This window comes from Rissa tridactyla, chromosome 7, assembly GCF_028500815.1.
Source record: "Rissa tridactyla isolate bRisTri1 chromosome 7, bRisTri1.patW.cur.20221130, whole genome shotgun sequence".
Taxonomy (NCBI): domain Eukaryota; kingdom Metazoa; phylum Chordata; class Aves; order Charadriiformes; family Laridae; genus Rissa; species Rissa tridactyla.
The window spans coordinates 6,040,478-6,060,441 of NC_071472.1; the positions used below are offsets into that span (position 1 = coordinate 6,040,478).

Below are 19,964 nucleotides of genomic sequence, written 5' to 3' on the forward strand. Positions count from 1 at the left end.
TAAAGTAATTAGGTAGAAGACTTCAAAGAATTAGAACTACATCACTGGAAATTCGAACCACAATATCGGAAGAAAAATAAATTCTTTGAGAATGTTTAAAATAAAATTTTGCTAAGTATACTTTATTAAAAAATGTGGAAAGAATGTGAAAATCTTTGCATGAGGATATTTTGCAAAATAATAGAACATTTTCTTCAGGGACAGTGTAGTTAAGGAAGAAATTAATATATGTCAGCATTGTATTAATCTTTTTACAATTTCTTCAAAGCTTAATCAAATACTGGAGGTAAAATAAACTTTAAAAGCAAAATTTAGTTCAGGATATAATAAGTAGTAATATCGTTGCCATTAGGCAACTATAATTATTACAGGAAAGGAGAATCCATTCTAATGCCTGTGTGCATAGCATTATCGTGCGAGGCGTGATAAATGTTGCAGTCTAGTTATGAGCGCTCTGTCCAAAAGTATTTGTGAACGTGTATGGATACAGTAAAATACTTTATTCAAATCTATACTGTGAACCGAGAGTTCCTTTTTAATAAGTGAACTACTTTAGAACATGTTAGAAAAGCTTAGAAAAGGAGGTTTGTTACTACTTTGGTTTTAAAGTTAGAGAAATCATGATGTCCGGATAAACAAATAGGAAATACTGAACTTTGTCTAATCAAAACATTTCCTTTTGTGTTTTTACAGTTTTCATAAAGATGCATAGAACAAGTAGCAGTTAAATGAAATAGCTTTAATAACTAAAAAGGGATTATTCACTTTTAATAGAATGGTCTATTTCCTGAAATAGGCTGATAGAAACCCTGACACAGGAAATACTCTTCTTCCTGGTACTGTCTTTTTCCTAGTGCATAAATGGGGAAAAGGTCTTAAACTACGCTGCTTCATTATGCACTTACCTATGTTTACAGTCATATTGCCAGGAGGGCAGTATCTCAGTTTACAGGATGAAGGATGAAATGTGACTTCTCTAGCTGCATATATAAGTACAGAAAAAAAAAATAGAATTTCATCAAACACTTGCTAAATTCAAAGGTATATGGCTTTGATTTAGACGTAGATGCAATCATGCTTCTTGCTTCTTTGGAAACATCATTTTAGGAATCAGTTGTGACACTTTTCATCCATAATTTTTTCTTTCACTATTTTCCTTCCATCAGTTCTGGAAGGAGCAAGATTGTTGGTCTGGGGGAGGCATGTTGGTAATGCATTGGAACAGAAAACAAAAAAACCAAATTTTTGTTTAGCTACTTTTCAATTTAATTCCATATGGTGGGACAAATGAGTAATGCGTTTATAAGAAATAGTTTCTGTCACAATCCGTTCAGTTTTCAGACTAAACATCCTATTCCCTGTGGATTATTCTAAAGAAATAATACTGTCTGGCGTCCACATTCATAAGAATTGGTCACATGAGGAGCAACTGGGTAATTCTCCCCTTATAGATTGCTAGGTGGTGACATCTGATTTCCTAATATAAAATAAGATGGGTCTGGGTAGGAATGTGTGTATGGGGGGAGGTGAAACAGCCAATACATCTTGAGGGACATGACAGTTGGTGAGAACAGTAATAGTGAAGTGTTACTGCCCACTTTTTTGCTTACGTCTTTTTTGTTTTATGGCTGTAAGTAGTAACTGCAAGGTCTTTCCATACTGTAGTTTTTGTTGGCTCTGGTTAATCTGTCACAATGCCACAGGCCTGAGTGTCGTGTTACAATTACAGCTTTTGTCAGTCTTCAGACAAAAGTGATTTTTCTGCTTAGAGGAATGTTGGTCTCAAGAACCCATCATATCCAGCCCCTTTTCTGATATGCACTTAAGAATATCCAATAAGAGGGTATTCTGTAACTTATATAGATAGCATTTTAATAATTTACCTCTAATAGTTGAACGTTTTTTTCCTAATAAGTCGTGTGAATCTTTGCTCCAAGCTTAGTTGATTGTCTTCATCTTTTCACTGGTATAAAAATCTTTTGAGTATTGAAAGACTTCTGTCATATGTCTCCTTAACCACATTTTTTGTTAAATAAACAAATACTTTTCTTTTTCCCTCACATGTCTTCTATTTTTATTTTATATTTGTAAACCTTTAGTATTCTTGTTCATCTCACTGGAGCTGTCCCGCCTCTGCAATTCGTGAGCTGTGGTATCCAAAGTCAACCAAAATGCTGCGGGGTACTTGAGTTAACAGATGTCACAATGACGTTTCTAGTTTCTTCAAAATCATCACGTGGTTGTTTGTGGTGATATGTGATGAAAAATATACTAGAGCTTCTGCAGCAGTAGGATATGAAATGCAATAACTACCTGATTGAGATTGACCTGTTGGGCTGCTTCTAGGTAGTTATTCTCTGCTTTTAAATTAGATTAGACTTCTTTTAAATTAGACTAGACTAAATTAGATTAGACTAAGATCCAGCTTCCTACTTTAAATTCTGATTCTGTCCTCCAAAAATTATTACAGGCATGTACTTCAAATCACTTTTATGGGCTACATAAATCTATCCTTTTTATTACATTGTCCTACTTTGCAGTTAGTAGTACTGGGCCAAGAGCAGAATCTGTGCAATCTCACTTAAAAAGTCAACTAATTACTCTAATGATCATAATCAAGTACTAAGTACTTTTGTGAAGACAAATGCAAGAGAGCCATGAATACTTCAGTTTTGTAAGCAGTAGATCTGAACTGTATTGTGTATTTGTCATACTTACTGCTTTTTTTTTTATTTCTTTCAAGAAGCAGTTCATTTTGTGCCTTACCATTTTAATGCTGCCCTATGGGCTATTATTTTGTACTTCTTTTTTCTCACATGTTAATAATATACTAGAGGGGGGGAAAATGAGGGAAGAAGTAGGATTTCTTTGGAATGGAAAACAAGGAATGTACATAGAGCAGAAATAAAGTCAAGGGTTGATTCTCGTAGTGATACTGGAATAGGGCAGTAGCGATAGCGCTGTCTGAATGGGGAGTGTATGTCAAGATACAAGTATGTGACAAGTAGAGAAGAATGGAGAGATGTTAATACTGAGGAGGGCTGGGAAGGAAGGCTTTTCGAGAAAGAAGATGATGAAGAAATTGGTAGGGCTGCCCCACAGTTTATGTGAAGGCTGATGAGAAGGAAAGGGTGGAGATATGGCATGAGAAGAGTTTTGGTAGAGGAGAACACTCAGAACATCAGAATGGGAAGCATGGAGGAGTTCAAAGGGTGGGTGGAAAGGGTATCAGTTATAAGGTGGGTTTACCAGCATTGCTTCCTCTTGTTCCCTCCCTGCTCCATGTCCTCTCTCACTTTGAGATCTTTAGAGCTGTACATCTTGTACAACTACTTTAATAACCTTATGAAGATAATGATTGTTCAGAATGATGAAATTTCTGACTGGAGGGGTGAATTCTGTTGACATTAAAAATTTAAACTAAAAGAAACCACCAAAGCAAGTAAACTAGAAAATGGTATATGCCGTTCCAATACTGGTTTTATCCTCAGTTCATGTTATCGTTGTTTTCTGTGGTAACAGGTGTCTTTTTTTTTAGGTGCAGAATTTTTTTCTTCTGTCTCATCCAAGAGACATTTATAAACACCTGCTTTCTACTAAAAGCTTTTAAATACCAGAAATTATTATGTTCGTGAAACAAAGTAGTTCAGTCTAAGTCTCAGGTTTGTCCTAAAAGACAAGCAAGATCATTGACCATCACAGCATTTTGTTAAATATGTCAGATTAGAACATTCTTTCATTTTGATAGAAATGAGATCGGGTCCATTCTATAGGTTAGGAAGGCATTACAGCTTTAGGCAGTAAGAAATAAGTGTAAGAGGAAACTGAATGGAATTAACGCTCCACCAAAGTAGTTTTCCTACAATTGAATATATAATCTGTCGAAAAACTTCCTGGGCTCAATATCCCAACAAAGACTGAACAGTATATAAGAACTTAATTCTGTTATACTTGCTGGTATTTGTAAGAAATAAAAAAATGTTGGAGAAGCATTTGGATCTGGCTTGCCCACATACTTGTTGCTTCAGAACTTCTGATTCACTGCTTTACGTGTATATCTTCTGTGTTAACACAGAAGAGCTATGGAAAAGAACAGATATATCCATTGAGGCAATTAATTTGTGATGGAATCTTACTAAAAAGGTTCCTAGAAACCAAAAATGTGAATTTCAATAAGGGGCAATAAATAATATCAGTGAATTTTAAGTAACGATTTGAAGACAGTCATAATACTTCATTAAGTCTATCTCTAGAATTTTGGCAAAGATTAATTCCTTGAAAGTATATTCTGCTTAAGAACATGTCATGGCTATCATAGTGGAAGATGAATCTTTTATTATAAAATATATCTTCATTAAGGTAAGAGAAAGGCAGGAAAACTGATTAGCGCTGTAAATATTTGTATGTATAAAAGATTAAAAAACAGATTAAGAGCTGTCGTGGAAGCAATGTCAGTTTACTCTGGGATCTGGTTAGCTTGCTTGATGGTGTTTTTCATTAGCTTTCATTCTACTGCTGTGTTATAATATATAAAATCAATGATCATTTCAAGATAATAATGAATATGGACACTTTTTTGAAACACTTGTGATTGCATAAACTGCATATATATAATACAGACAGCTTTGCTTCCTTGTGTCAGTGCAATTCTGTCTTTTCAGTGTAGGATATTTGGGACATTGACCACTACAGAAAACGGCAAAAGCTTTTCAATCTAATTGACACCATTCCCTATTTAAGTTTTCCAGGTGATTTTGCACTGGTAAAATTATGTTGTGTTTGAAACTGCACTCACGGTAGATGAAGGTTCACTTCCTGCTTTTCTTCTCCAAAAGTGAAGGCAGTCTCACATTTGCCTTGTGAGACGTTGCAGAAATGTATTTTTTTCCATTGGTCTGGTTTCACTGTGTTTTATTCCACTGTCATTCTGTGAGGACGACGGCACCCTTCCCATTAAAAGAAGACGAAAATAGCAAACGGAAAGCATTACACTAATCTTAAGCAAATATTTGTTTTAAAGGAAATTGAAATCTACTACTATATTATGGCAGAGAGTAGAGTTATGGTTAGGGGAGAGTTCCTACATTGTGTGGACAACTGCACGGAATTGGAGGTGGTTTTATATTGAACCACGTCATGGGCGATACAGAGTAAAAGCCTGTAGCAGATTTGACACTGAAGGTTTATTAAAGAACCAAGAAGATTAGAGTTTTACCCGAATTGATTATCTCACACGCTTACTTCCTTGCTTCCCCCACAAAGTCATAATCAGTCTCGATTTCTTACTGAGAAGATTGCTGCCAAACTGGGACGGTTGGGCACCAAGTTGTGTCAGTTCATGCTGTGCAACAGTTTCCAGTTATCAGTCTCAGGCATCACCAGTTACTCAAGGGCATCCACCAGCATTGCTGTCAACAGATCCAAACGTTTCCAGGATCTCCAGTCTCCTGTCCCAGTCTGATTTTCCCTACCTAAATAATTTATAGGCAGAAACACTGTGCAAGATCAGCTTCCTTAACTCATGGTTCTGCCTGTTGTGTCTTTATTAACTGGAGAATAAATGCCAGTTCTGAACATGCCACTTCTGTTCAGTCTAGGTGTTATCAAAATTTAGAAGTAGCCCCTACTGGTTGTAACTAGCAAGTCACAAGTTTATGCTTGAGAGTTGAAAAATTGTTTGGGACAGGAGCACACACAGACACATACCTGCATTGACAATCTTGGTTATTTTTCACCTATTAAAATCCCTGGCTTGGGTGATTCGAATTTAATACCTGTATGTTTTCTAAAGATCATAACTCCTTTCTCAATCAAGAGATGTCTTGCATCTCTGAACAATGATGGTCAGCACAAAAGTGGAATTTTTTTTCCCCCTTTTAAGGAGTGAAGGAAATGATCTGGACCCTGGTTTGATAAAACTGAAATCATGTAAGAAGTTTCATCTGCTGTAGTTTTGTCTAAAAGCTGATCCTTTATCTGACATAATCTGGGAATGTATTGGGTATACTTCCTAGAAAGATTTTTGTTTCTCAAAGCCGTGCTTATAAAGTCAGATGTTGAAACATTGCTCCTATGGAAGGCTGTTGGAGTAGACAGTAAAGAGCAAGAGATGAAGAAAAGCAGGAAAAAAAAAAAGTTAAAACATTTTAGTATAATTTGATATATTTAACAGATTATGAGGATATGTCCTGCCTGCGTGCAGTTCTGTTCCGTGTAGGAATGATTAGGATTGATGTTTTTTGGAAAATTAGACTGTCAACGCTGATGTGGATGATGCTTCAGAGTATAAGTACAAGTTGGTTTCTTTCTGCTCATCTAAGAGGAAAGTACTATTAATAGAAAAGCATAATAAAAAAGAATATCTGTGTATTGTTACTGAAGGTTTTTTCTAAAGTGTGCTTCCAGTCTGATTTCCTGTGTTTATTGTCTCTTTTCTCCAAGGGAGATGCATTAGCAAAGCGTGGCTATGTGATGGCGATATTGATTGTGAGGATCAGTCTGATGAGGATAATTGCGAGGGCTATATGTGTGGACCACCAAAATACCCTTGTGCTAATGATACCTCCATCTGCCTACAGCCTGAGAAGCTCTGCAATGGGAGAAGAGATTGTCCTGATGGATCTGATGAAGGCGATCTTTGTGGTACTACTTTCAGACACATTTTCCTGATTATTCTTCATATTGTCTGTCACAATACTTACTATAGAAAAAACAGTTCTGACGTTAATCTGCCTGAAACTTTGTCACAGTGTAGCCTATGTGAGGATTTTTACTTAATTTAAAACATACTGGGTTGTGCTTTAAGTATTAGTTTTCTTCAAATAAGGGAAAACATAGTTCCTTAGGCAAGTTTTTAATTTCCTAACGCCTTAAAACTCTCCTGGAGGTAAACAATTTAAAAGGCTCTGGTATATATTAAAGGGTTTAAGCTAATTTGCAGTTCTCTCCAACTACAGAAGCTTGAGTTGGTAAAATCCTGGCTGTAGCTGTGTAGGAGTTTGTGAAGAAATGCATTGGGATGACTAGGAGGAGTTAACATGTCTCCCTGATGCTGGTGTTGAAAGGATTTCAGGGCATGTCAGATAATGTAGGTTATCTCAGCAAAATTATATTCAGTAAAAAATGTACAAAAGTAGTTTTATAAATCTAACAGAAATATAACAGATAACCTAATTGAATTATTCTAAAATATATGCAAAGATAAAATGAATAGATTTTAAAAGAGCTTATAATACTATAGCAGTAGTGGTGTACTATAGCGATGGTTTAGGGATAAAAGTGAAACATGGTTTGTAGGAAAAACTTAAGTAATTTTATAATTCTTTTTTATTATATCAACAACTTGCCGCTCCTCACTGACCTTGCTTTGCATAAAATATTTTACAATCTCCAGCATTGCTACAAAGCATTTGGAGATGTTTGCAAGGTTTTTCACCCTCTAGGATCTATCTTTACTAGGAGCCCCTGCGCTGGGCTAAGCGCAGCTGCTCAGCACAGGAGGCAGAGTTCACTGGCTGGGCAACAGCTGCTGCAGGATGTGGCAAAGAGATCTTCACACTGTCCTGCTCTCTTGGTCCGCGGACTACTGTGAGAGGGGATCTTAAATTCACTGCTCCTCTGGAATATGTTAAGATTATGTTGTAGCCATAAGTCCTCTGAGAGCTACATATGGATCCCATGCTGGCTAGATTCCAGGGGAAAGAAATTATAGCATAAGGTCATTTATATTATTTCTATGCCATTTCGGTGCCCATTATGACACCTATATCCTGTTGAATACTGTACAGGGCCAAGCTTGGGTTTTCACGGTTATTTTCTAGATGCTGTGTTATTGGTCAACAGGTATCTCAGCAGTTATTAAGTATTTATTTTTAGTATTATTTAGTATTTATTTATTTATTATTTAGTTTTTTAGTATTTTTTTTTAGTATTTAGTTTTAAAGCATACCTAAGCATAAACTGAAGGGCAAAATGTGGGATGCTGAGCAACACATTTGCATGTTAGACACATTAAGGAGCTTCATTCTTTCTGTGATGATAAAAAAAGCCCTGAAAAACCAAACCTGAAATCTGAACTGTTAGAAGGCCTTTTTTTTTCCCTTTTTTTTTGAGTGGGAAGGAAATAGTTCTATGGAAAACTGTTGTATTTCTTACTTTCATCACAAGTGAGCAAGGCTTTCAGAGACTTCTTAGAATCAAACAAAATAACTACAGACACAAGTAGATTAAAAAATCAAAGTGAAGCCTAGTTTCCAGTGCAACAACAGACCAGTTTGGCCCTCCCATTGATTCCCTGGATATCGCTAGTACTATGAGGTAAGGAGTAGTTCTATGCTTTTTTGCTCCAGAGGTCACAAAATTTCTCACAGACACAATTATCATGCTTTTAACGCAGATGCTTTAAAGGTTTCACAAATCACCTTCAATTCATTTAGCAGAGCTTTGCAAATCATCAGTTACCTGCAGAATATAATGTGAGAGCACCGACACAGAGAATACAGAAGTACTGTCCACTAGCTGTTTTGGAAAAGGAGGAGAAAAAAATCCTGATATTTACTACATATTTGTACATGTTTCTTTGACAAGTTACTTGTGATGCAGACCTGTAGGACGTAAGAGTTGGAGCCTTGTCCCTGAAAGGTCAAGTGGCTGGAAGCAAGGGGGAAGTACTTGGGAAAGTATGCTTTCCCCAATGCACAGAGCATCCCAAATGATGCTCTGTGCATCAGTTTTTGATCACCATTGAAGATGGTTGAGCTATAATGGTCTTTGAACTGACTGTATGGACACTCTTTAATTATTAATGAATTAATAATATGCACGAAAGTCTGAAAATGTACATGCATTGTACATCTGCTATGCTGAAATCTTGAAAGGTTGCAGTAAAGCTACCACGCTGGATACTTACAAATTAGATAATTTAAAAATTAAATATAGAAAGCTGTTTAAAAAATTTAAAATTCAGCTTGCGTTTCTTGAGTAGCCTTTTATGCATTTTGTTTGACGTGGTGACTTTAAGAATATACAATATAACTGACAGCCCTTACAGACCTTAATGGGTTTTTTCCATGTTATTTCAGATGAATGTTCACTCAACAATGGTGGATGTAGCCATCAATGTTCTGTGGTTCCTGGAGGAAGAATTGTGTGCTCCTGCCCTGCAGGATTCAGTCTCAGTATAGACAACAAAACTTGTGAGATTATGGATTACTGTACCAAGCACCTGAAGTGTAGCCAAGTATGTGAACAGCATAAAAATACTGTCAAGTGCTCATGTTACGAAGGCTGGAAGCTCAGTAAGGATGGAGAAAATTGCATTAGTACTGGTAAGTTGAAATTCCGTCAATTTTCCATATTCCAGGTGTTAATAGCTGTTATATCCATTTAGTGAGAGGTTATTTCCTTCCTTTATTTTTTAATAAGAAATGTAGGCTTGGGTTATCCAAGTGTGGGGCTGATGGCAATCTGAAGAACTCACTAAAACTGTCCCTATCCTTGATGCAGGATGAAGGGGTATTGCAATGTTAGTTCCTTGCTTATAAGACTTTCTAAGAATTTTAATACCAAATAATGTCTAAGTTGTTTGAAGTTTTATACAGTTTTCATGTATGTTTAATATGCGCGGAGATATATATGCAAGCGTGTGTATCTATATATGGAATATGAGGGAGGGATTTTCTACGTACTTTGAAGAAACGGATCAATCTGTGACATCATGGTATTGGTCAGTTTTACTTGACGGTTCAGAAGTTTAATTTTGCAACTACGTGCACACACACGTAGTCAATTATCTACTGCCTGTTAGCATTCACAATTTAAGCTAATTTTTCACGTGTGACATTCTGTTACTTTTTTTGGCATCAGTAAGTCCGTTCAGCTCACTAATCAAGAAGAAAACCAACATAAGCCAAAATAGGAGAGAGGAACGCATTCCCCTCATTGCTCAGTACCGATATGGACTGAAGCATGATTTAGAAAACACGGGTCTTTTCAAGTGCAGTGTGAATGTGTGTATAAACACAAACATGTATGTGCAGTATGGACTGGCATCACATCTTTACCTCCTGTGTAGGGATTTAAAAATATCATTGATTTTGCTGTCTTCATTTTCAAAATTTCCATTTAAGATTCTTTGATATTTTTATTCTTTATTATCGTTATTCATTGATGGTATCTTATCAATTCTGAATAGAAATATCTCCCAACTTATTTGGATGTTTCCTAATTCAATAGATATCATGATTAAGATATTCTTGATTTATTCCAGATACTCAGCATTTCCTCAGACAAATCACATGAAAAAACTCTGAATCAGTAAGCTAGAAATAAAAGCCCAAGTTTCCTATTCCTACTCACCTGAAATAATTTAGTAGTTAGTAGGCAACTTAATGGTCCATATTTCAGAAAAGGCAAATTCTGCTTTGACAATGTTTGAGCTAATTTACAAAACATTTTAGAACTTTGTTAGAGTAGTAATGAAGCCCATAATTTACTTATGGCCAAAATATCTATTGCATGTAATAAAAATAATGTTTCTTTTTGGGAAACAATGAATAATTAAAATTTAGTTTTATGTCATGGATGTTCTCTTAAATTACACATCTTGCCTTTGAGCTATTCTTTCAATTCATTAAGAATGTGGTTTGCATTAATCAGACTGGAATAACTGTTGTTATAATTTCCAGAATGGTCTCCCAATTGAGTCTTTGTGTCTCCATAATTGTTACTATCACATGTAAATAGTTACTACTTCAGCATGAGATCAGGAATCTATGCTGTTCAGTCATTACTGAGCTATGCTGATAGTCTCTCAAATCATCCTTCACTGGCATATTGCTGTAGTTCTGTATGTCTGAACCTTATTTTATTGCTGTTAAAATTCTTATTTTATGGCACTGCTTTAGTCTTATTCTCATTGACTTTTGATTAATCTGATTTGTTTTATTATGGACATTTCCAGTAATTCAAAAAGTGCATTCTTACTGGATTACAGAAATGAAAGGATTAAAAGCATTTAAAAAACGTTAGTAATGTAGTGGAGGAAAGCTTGAAAGAAGCTTTAAATTAAAGCAGATAGAAAAGTCTGGTATTTGGAAGGGAGAAAACCCCAAAGTGAAATATAGTCACTTGTACTGAAAAGTAAGGAAAGTGAGACTAGACTTTCTCAGGTTTTCTTAAGCGTGTGAGATAGTTCAGCTTAATGTTTACTGATGTTGGTGAGAAGCTGAAGTTACAAATTGATTTTTACAGACTTTCGCAAAGAATGTAGTATTTAATATATGATCTGAGACCAGTGATGTCAGCTGGTATAAAGAAAAAATGATACCTTTCTTTAAAAACTGTAAAGATACTATCCTAATACCATCAGAGCTGCAACAAAATTATTCCGTATTAAATATGACATATGCTTTTATAGCCACTAATACTCTTGACCCCTTTCAGTTTATTTCATTTGAAAGGCATGATAAATACTCTGAAGGACAGGTCCTCAGATACTTTAGTTATTGACTATGTGAACAGCATTTTAGTAAAGTGAGCACAATTTTGGTCTCATTTGTGAATCTGTTAGCCTCAAAATGTCCATACCATTTATGTCTCTCTGTATGAGATCTTAAATGAACATAAAATAAAGAAAAAAAGCTTTCAAGTACTATTACAAGTAGAGTTCAAAGTGATCTTACAAAGATAAACAGTCCGCCAAATGCCAAACTACTTCTTCAATAATACCGGTTGGTATAAAGTAATTCTTAGAAGAGCCATAGTGATTTAAAGTGCCTTGAACCGGGAGTAGATGTCTATTATATTAGAGCAGTAACTAATAATCATTTTTCCAGGAGAAAAAAAATTACTCAGAGGAGAATGATTACCTTGCCCTTACATACTTTTTTTTTTTTTTTTTTTTTTGCTATCTAAAATAGCACTTTCCTATATGCAGTCAAACATTTCACTAGCAGGCAGCAATACCCTGTAAAGTTGGTATGCAACACTTCGCTTTTTCAAAATATTGTAAAAACATTTACTTGAGTGTCCGTCAGAAATCTAATGGGAATATGAATACTGAAGATGCAGTAATGTATGGGATTTATTTTTTTTTTGTATGATGTGTTTGTCAGAGGAATCAAATAGCGTGTTTTTCAGAAGAGTCTAATGAATTACGAGAGAAATATAATGGAATGGAATAATACAGAAATAAATTGCTTGAATTAAGCAGTTCTTTTCTTTATAGTTTCTCTTTCAATGTTTCTTTCAATGTTTTTTCTCTTAGTTTTCCCTTACTTCTGCTATGTTTTCTTCATTTTTTGAGGGTTTTAAGTGTTGAAGTGTTTTCTCCTTCAGAGTTTCTTCACTTTCCTTATCTCTTGTTTTCATCTAGTTTTCTTGTTGCTGTTCTGGCACGTGTACTGTTACATTGCTGACTGCCCAAAGACTAAATGTTTCATTCACATTTAAATTTGTATTGATTGAACTAGAAGTATACTGTAGAGCTCCATTAGTCAGATAGAAAGTCAATATAAATTATATATTTTCATACTCTTCTTCCTAGTTTCTGTTGGAACACATTTCAAAATAAGTTGTGCTGATACATTGCACTTGAACTCTTTTAGATGATAATAAGCATACAGAAAAAAACCCTGTTCTTGAAAGGTATTTAAATTCCATGTTTATGTTCAGCCTTTCAGAATTTGGTGTAATAAAAGTTAGATGAATTCAGAAACACTTAGCTTAGTATAGATTTAGTTAAAAATGACTGTCAACCTTTTCTAAGCTGTGGGAACTCTGCTATGTGACCCGATACGTGTATTCGGAAAAAAGCATGATGTATCTGTATGTTTGATCTGTTTTAGCTGGGTTTAAATTCAGTTTTGTTAGACTTTCCAGATAGCTGTCAATACTAAAATGGGGGTTGGGTGGTCCAGTCCTCTCTGAGCAATGTCAAACGTTTAATGATTATTTCTTTTTTGGACTCTTTATGAAGTTATCATTTTCCTTTGAGGTAAATTTCATAAAAGCCCAGTGTAGGTTGCTTGCTGTGTGACTGCTGTTACGCTAAGCTTCCATTAGCGTTTTTCCCAAGAAGGAATTTTAAATTAAAACCACTGGAGAAGGTGAAGCATTATTCTTTCTATACGATCTTTTTTGAGGGCATTGTTTAGGCAGTTTTCTTCTATCAGAATTTTTTCTTACAACTGTTAAAGCAGTTCATGCCTTATGTTTATATCATGTATTTTATACACTTACCTATATAGTGAAAAAGCTTGGTGCCTTCATGAAATCAGAAGGTACAGAAATGTATGATTTTTCTCTAATAAATTGTTAACAATTACTTTTCTTTTAAAAAAGTTTTAAAGAATGGAATCGATAACCATTATATTGAATTGAGTTAAAGTGAGATTTTATGAAAATACTCTTAATCAGTTGGTAAAATAAAAAGTGTTTGTGCTCAATTTCCAGAAAAGGAATCAAGGTGGGAAAATATCAAATTTTTGTTTTATACGGTGATGGAAGCATTACTGTAAATAAAATTGATTTGATTCAGTCTGAAAATTCTAAGTCACTATAATATAGTACATTTTATACAGTCATTGAATGATAAGTTCATGATAAGGAAGGAAGATCAAAGGCTATCTAATACTGCCATTGTTTATCTGCTTCCATAGATCTTCAAGACACCTTCAGTGGTGAACTCCAAGTTTCCCAGGGGTGAGATGTTTCAGTGCCTCATTCTCCTGAAAAGCTTTTTTCTAGTCTTTTTGAGTCTTCCTACTCCAGTTTAAGCCCTTAATCCTTGGCCTACTTCTTATTTATATAGAAAACAATGGGTTTCCCATTTTCAATTCATCAGACTTTTATGTCTTTGGAGAATTTTATGTGCTTCCACTTATCATCTTATTCTGTTGTTTTTTAAACTGCGCAATTCCACTTTGCTCATTCTTTCCTTGCAGGCCATACTTTCTAGACCTCTTACAACCCTTCCTGATTTCCTCTTGCATTCCTGTAGTTGATTCACATCCTTCTTTATGAGCTGTGCTCAGAACAGGGTACAGTATTGTAGACTGCCTTCACCAAAGCTTAGAGGAGGGAGTGGAAGGGTTATGTCGTATTTATTTCAAGTGCAAACCTAATTTTCTAGATTCTTTCCAACAGATGTGATATCCCATCAGTTGTATACTCAATTTTATGCAGCTTATTATCCTTGAAACGTGGTACTTGGTACACATACAATAATACAGTTCTAGACTCCAGTCATCCAGGCTACAGTGATTGATTGCTACGTTAGGTGAAGCGGAGTGCTGGCTGGACTCTGGCTCACAACTCAGCAGCCAGGCAATAATTACTGCTATCCGTTTGGTAATATTTAAATAGCCTTATCGTAGAGGAACCTATGTAAAACTGCTTTCTGTCTGCTTTCTGAATTCTTTCCAGAGAAATTTTGCAGTGCAATGCGTTGTCTTGTTTGTTGCATTATCAATCATCGTTTTGTTTTATGTAGTATCACATCTGTGACTTGACTGTATATCAGCCACCGTAACCAAGGATCTGAATTTACATCTTTGCATTAAGGGGGGGAGTAAGAAAGGTGGGAGGGGGGGGGAAGCAGCATATGACCTGCTTATTTAAACCAAAATGTCCAAATAAAGAAAATGGCGTTACTTTGCCTACACATATTTCTTACCCATTTCTTCTTGTTGATTTACATTCATAAGTATTATACCTTAAATTTGTCAAGATCCCATTGAACTCTAACCCTTTTCATCAGTGTACTTGAGAATTTGCACTGTAAGTTACGTGGCTTAAGCTAGACTTCCTCTACTTTGAATGAAAAAGTCCCTTCCAACATGGCACAGATTTATTAGATTTCTTTTTTCCGTTGTGGTGCCTAATTACTGAGAAACATAAAAGAAGCTACTGGCGACGTTCATCATGTATGTTCTTATGCATTGGAGTTGCCCAAAAAACAGTATGTGAGTAGCTTGTGGTCTCCTGCGTAATAGCTGCCAATTTATCAGAAATTGGGAAGTGCCATTAAAGTGTTTCTCAGGTTCGGATAACTGGTACTTGTGAAATAGCTACAAACGTCAGTGATCCTGTTCTTTGTTAAATTATTTAACTACTGCAGAGCTTTGAAAAATTGGCTTTGCAGAAAGTAATTCATTGCTTTAACAAATAGGAGGATCATTTGGAAAGTCCAAGCCAGATTATGAACAAGTACTTCAAGAGCAGAAACATAGCTCTACTGAGGTACCTGCTTAATTTAAATCATCACAGATAAAGTAATCTGTATGTGCAATGGTTATCGGGAGAAGACCATGAAATTAAACTCTTCAAAAAGAGGTGTATAAGCATCTTTCTATTTGGTGATAACTTGGGTGACATTTTCTTTGAATATTTTAGAAGAACAATGCAATATTGCCTATTGCCATAAACTGCCAATAATCTGTCTTCTATATAAAATGGAGGTTTAATTGTATAGAAAACAATACCCCCAGTATCATTTGTATTTCACTCCAGGAGAAAGAATTGGGGGGAGGAGGAGAAGATTGGTGTGAAAAACTTTCTGTATTAAAGTGGATATGCTGAGTTGATTCAACAGTTAAAGAATGCATTTTTTGTCTTTCTAGTTTGCTTTTGGTCAAACAGCTACTTGTTTGAAATTTTTTTCCTAATCTAATATATGCAAGAACGATAATAAAAAAATCAATTTTGTAGTATGGTTGACATATGTAGAGAGCATTTAGAGATATTTATGTATAATTTACTATAAACTCACAGGCACAAATAATCTAGCATTCATTGAATAGCAAAGGAAAGAGAATTTTAGGAGTAGTTGTATTTGTGATGGGGTGTATCAATAATCATATAAAATGTTCATTTCCTTGCTTAGTAGTCTAGGGTGAGGGTTGTTTTTTTGTTTTTTTTTTTAAGAAATTCAATTGAAAACAAAGGTATGTTAAATATATTTTAGTAAATTGTTTCAATTAACTGGCATTTGAAACAACGTATAATTTTGATGGATTAATTTTTTCTGAAACTTTTGAGAAAACAGATTCTGATTTTGTTAACATGTGACTTTTTAAAGCTTTAATTATGGACTCCTTGTTGATAGAGCTACAAAACACAGTTCAGTTAGTTGCGTTTGATATTCTAGAATTTAATGTTTGATATCTGTAGTTGGGATCAAAGATAATGCTAGAAGGGAAAAATGAGAAGTCTGTGGGACTAAAAATGCATTTGAAAGACTCCTTATCAGAAGATGAATTGTTCTAATCATCTGTTTCTCCTCATAAAGTATTCTCTTGGTCTTATTCTACTTGTCGTTTATATCAATATGTAACAATATCTTTTTCATTATTTTGAAATGTATAATCTTCTGCTTCCAGATCCGTTTGAGGCTTTCATAATTTTTTCCATTCGACATGAGATCAGAAAAATCGATCTTCACAAACGTGACTACAGCCTCTTAGTTCCTGGTTTAAGAAATACAATAGCACTTGATTTTCATTTCAGTCAGAGTTTACTGTACTGGACTGATGTGGTAGAGGACAAAATTTACAGAGGCAAGCTCTCTGATACTGGAGGTATGAATTTAATCTATAATTTCTTAACAGTAACAACAACTGCCATTACAGGATAGGCTGTAGGAGGAAGAAAATGGCAAATGAAAAGGGCTGATATTTCTTCCTGGTCCAATGAGTGCAGTATTCTTTTTTGGTTTGGTTTGTTGTTTTTTTCATTTTTTTTGTAGTTTACCTTCACCTTATTAAAAAGTATAAGAGTCTATAAGACATCTGATAAATTATCTCCTCTCACTAGGTGAAAGACTTTGCTTCAAAATTGTATTGCGTTCAGCAAGACTTGTACTTTGCCCTGATGACATAATTATGGCCTATACTTCAATATAATCTCATAATACGTACAAAACTGTTCTAAAACCTGTTCTTTGTTGAAGTGTATAATCAGCTGGTTTCATTCCTGCATGAGCTAACAGGCATAAGCATGTTTAACTTGCTTCTGTAAAAATTCACATATGCGTTCGCGCGTATGTTCTCCGACACATTTGGTTTTTTGTTTCCTTGGTTTTTTTCTTCTCCTTAGTAGATGGCATTTGTGGGTATTTTTATATCCACAGACCCAGACCATGAAAGAAATATCCTGCACTGCTAAGTATGTAAAGACAGCCAAAGATTTTCCACTTTCATTAATGGTTGTGGTGTTTGTATGAAACCAGTAAAGTAATCTATTGTCGTCTCGCTGTATTATAATCACACTGTACCAGAACCCAAGTGACTTCTGTGCTGGATTAAAACAAAATAATAATTTACTCCCTCAGTCTTGCAGCTGTCAAGAGCTAACTTGCAACTGCAAAAAGCAGCCTTCATGGAAGTCCTGAGGGCTAACAGAATGCTTCTGCAGTTGTCCTTTGTGTGAAAAACTTTGAGACCCTCCAGACATTCTGGAGGGGTCAGCTGTTTTTAGACAGTGACAGCATGAATTGTGCATGTGAATTCAAAGGAACAAAGTAAGGTGATTTGTTGTAGAGCTTTTAAATATATGTAGTCCAAACAGGGTTCTCCCTGCCATTTCTGTCTTCATCACAATCTTTCAGTTTTCTCTTTTTCTGATTGGGAAAGAACTGAAATAGAGCTGCATGAGTTTTATCTAGTATGTCTAGTCTCTGGGAGGCAAAGCATGAGCGTGTCTTTCACAGATGCTGCGGAAGAGGTCCCTGGTAATAAGGCACATGCACGTCTCCTGTCTTACTCTTCATGTGATCTCTGACCTTTATTGAAAGTTTCAGAGCTCTGGTTACTTACTAAAGCATCAAAGAACTAAAAATTTCTATTGCCGTGGAATGAAGTTGATTTGGATATTGCCAAAAGCATACTTTTTTACAGCAGTCTATTGCATTTATAAATAAAAAATGTCATGTGGAACAAGGTGTTATCGTCCAAAAGATCAATCAAGAATTCATTCCAAGAGCATATGTTAGACTTGTATGTCCATGTTCACTATATCAGACTCTGCATTAGTTCTTTAAGACTCTCTCTTTCTCCCCCCTTCCCCCTTTCTTTTTTTTTAAGGTGTTAGTGCCATTGAGGTTGTAGTACAACATGGCCTGGCCACACCTGAAGGTCTTACTGTAGATTGGATTGCAGGAAACATATATTGGATAGACAGCAATTTGGATCAAATTGAAGTAGCAAAACTAGATGGAACTTTGAGAACAACATTAATAGCAGGAGCTATGGAACACCCGAGGGCTATTGCTTTGGATCCCAGATACGGGTAATTAGAAAAAAGTTACTTTTTCGTGTTGCAAAGTATTTTAAAGACAGGTTTAAGTGTGGGATTTTGATTTCCTTTTCTCTGTGAGTTATAGTTCCTAATTTGTCTTTAACAGTTCTTGAAAGTCTATGTTGAGTGAAATACAATCCACTATTAGTGTGTTTTGCCCCAATGAAAAGGGTTAAGAAAAACTGTCAGTTCAATTCTGTATTGAAATACAAAAATTTTGTGGTTCTTGGAGTTAGAGCAGTGTTTTGAGGCTATATGAAACTACAAACTCATTACAGAAACCCCGTTACCCAATATTGCATGTAGCCGTATCCTTTTAGAGTGACCAAAAGGTAATGGTCTATAGCTACATCCTCTTCTCATAATTATTATTCTTTCAGAGAATAAAATAAAAAAAATTAAAAAAAAAAAATGTGGCCAAAACCAATATAAATTACAATGAGTTTGCAGAATCAGCGTGTTTAACTTTCTTTAGGAACCGGCTATGGTCTAGCATTTGTCTTCACTGAATATTTATTTTGGAAACGCTGCTGTGGACGTAAAAATATAAGTAGGTAAAGGTCCCAGATTCTGGGACCTGGGGTCCCTCTGGGACCTAAAATTCTGAATTAGGAAGTACTTCCTTTAATGAAAGGACCATGCCCTCACAATTCAGGTGCTAGAAAGCTTATTTACAGAGTGCATCACTTATCTATAGAGACATCCTGTTGGCAGAAGAATTGGCAGATAAGCTGTTCAAATTAAATGGTTGGGGGTGGGGGGGGAATCAAATCGCCACTCTTCCTGAAACTGAAGGCTTAATCTGCCTTTTGAAAAGCTAGAAGCAATTTTGTGCTACATTTTGTTAGAAGTGAGGAAGGAGTAGAATCTTTGAACGCAGATGGGAACAGCTCTTCAATCTTTTCACAAATAAATATGAATAAACAAACACTGATGATTCAAAGTAGATGGCGAGGCTGCCATAGCTCCATGCCTTTGATTCCAAGCTGCAGTGAGGCTGTATTCCCAGTCGCCACGCACACAGATGCACATATACATAAATGTATGTACACATACACATGTCTGGCAACAAAGGTGACACTCTCAGCATTGACACAAACAAACAGCACCAGTGGTTTTATCCTGTTAACCTCTCTGGCTGTCAAGGATGAAGGTCTTTTAGTGGGAAATATATATGTATATATAAAATGGATTCTTCCAGGAGCTGGGTTTAGACAGTCAGCCTACCCAGCGGTTGGCCCCAGGATCGCTGGGCTGCCCCACCGCTGACTCCAGGACACATGAGCCCTTGAGGCTGCAGCCCCACACCAGCTGCTGGTGGGGATTCCACCACATGCGCTGCTGTAGCTGGGTGTAGGCACCCGGTCCTACCCAGCAGCTAGCCTGGATCCTCGCTGTCCCCAGCTGCCACGCACACACAGACACATAAATGTCTCTCAGCCAGGTCCCAGACCTCATGGTCTCTCTGCCAGTTGGCCTGGACCCCCGGTCCCTCTGGTAACCAACTCCCCCAGGTGCCTTGCTCCCAGAGACACATGCATGCATCTGGCTGCCAAGCCGCTTAACCCCTCCCAGCAGTTAGTCTGGCTTTGCCTTTGCCAGGGATCCCACGCTGACGTGCACACCCTCGCTCGCTCCGGTGGCTGGCACCCCGGAAGTACAGGCCCTGG

The 19,964-nt window shown here is 36.1% G+C and overlaps 1 protein-coding gene across 1 annotated transcript in view; it reads left to right on the forward strand.

Moving 5' to 3' along the window:
- The window catches only part of LRP1B (LDL receptor related protein 1B), a 749,025-nt gene that overhangs the window by 490,294 nt on the left and 238,767 nt on the right, over positions 1-19,964 (forward strand). Inside the window, exons 22-25 of the mRNA XM_054208041.1 lie at positions 6,442-6,642; positions 9,081-9,326; positions 16,380-16,577; positions 18,081-18,285. Of these exons, the coding sequence (XP_054064016.1) occupies positions 6,442-6,642; positions 9,081-9,326; positions 16,380-16,577; positions 18,081-18,285 (850 nt within the window). The remainder of the gene's footprint in view (positions 1-6,441; positions 6,643-9,080; positions 9,327-16,379; positions 16,578-18,080; positions 18,286-19,964) is intronic.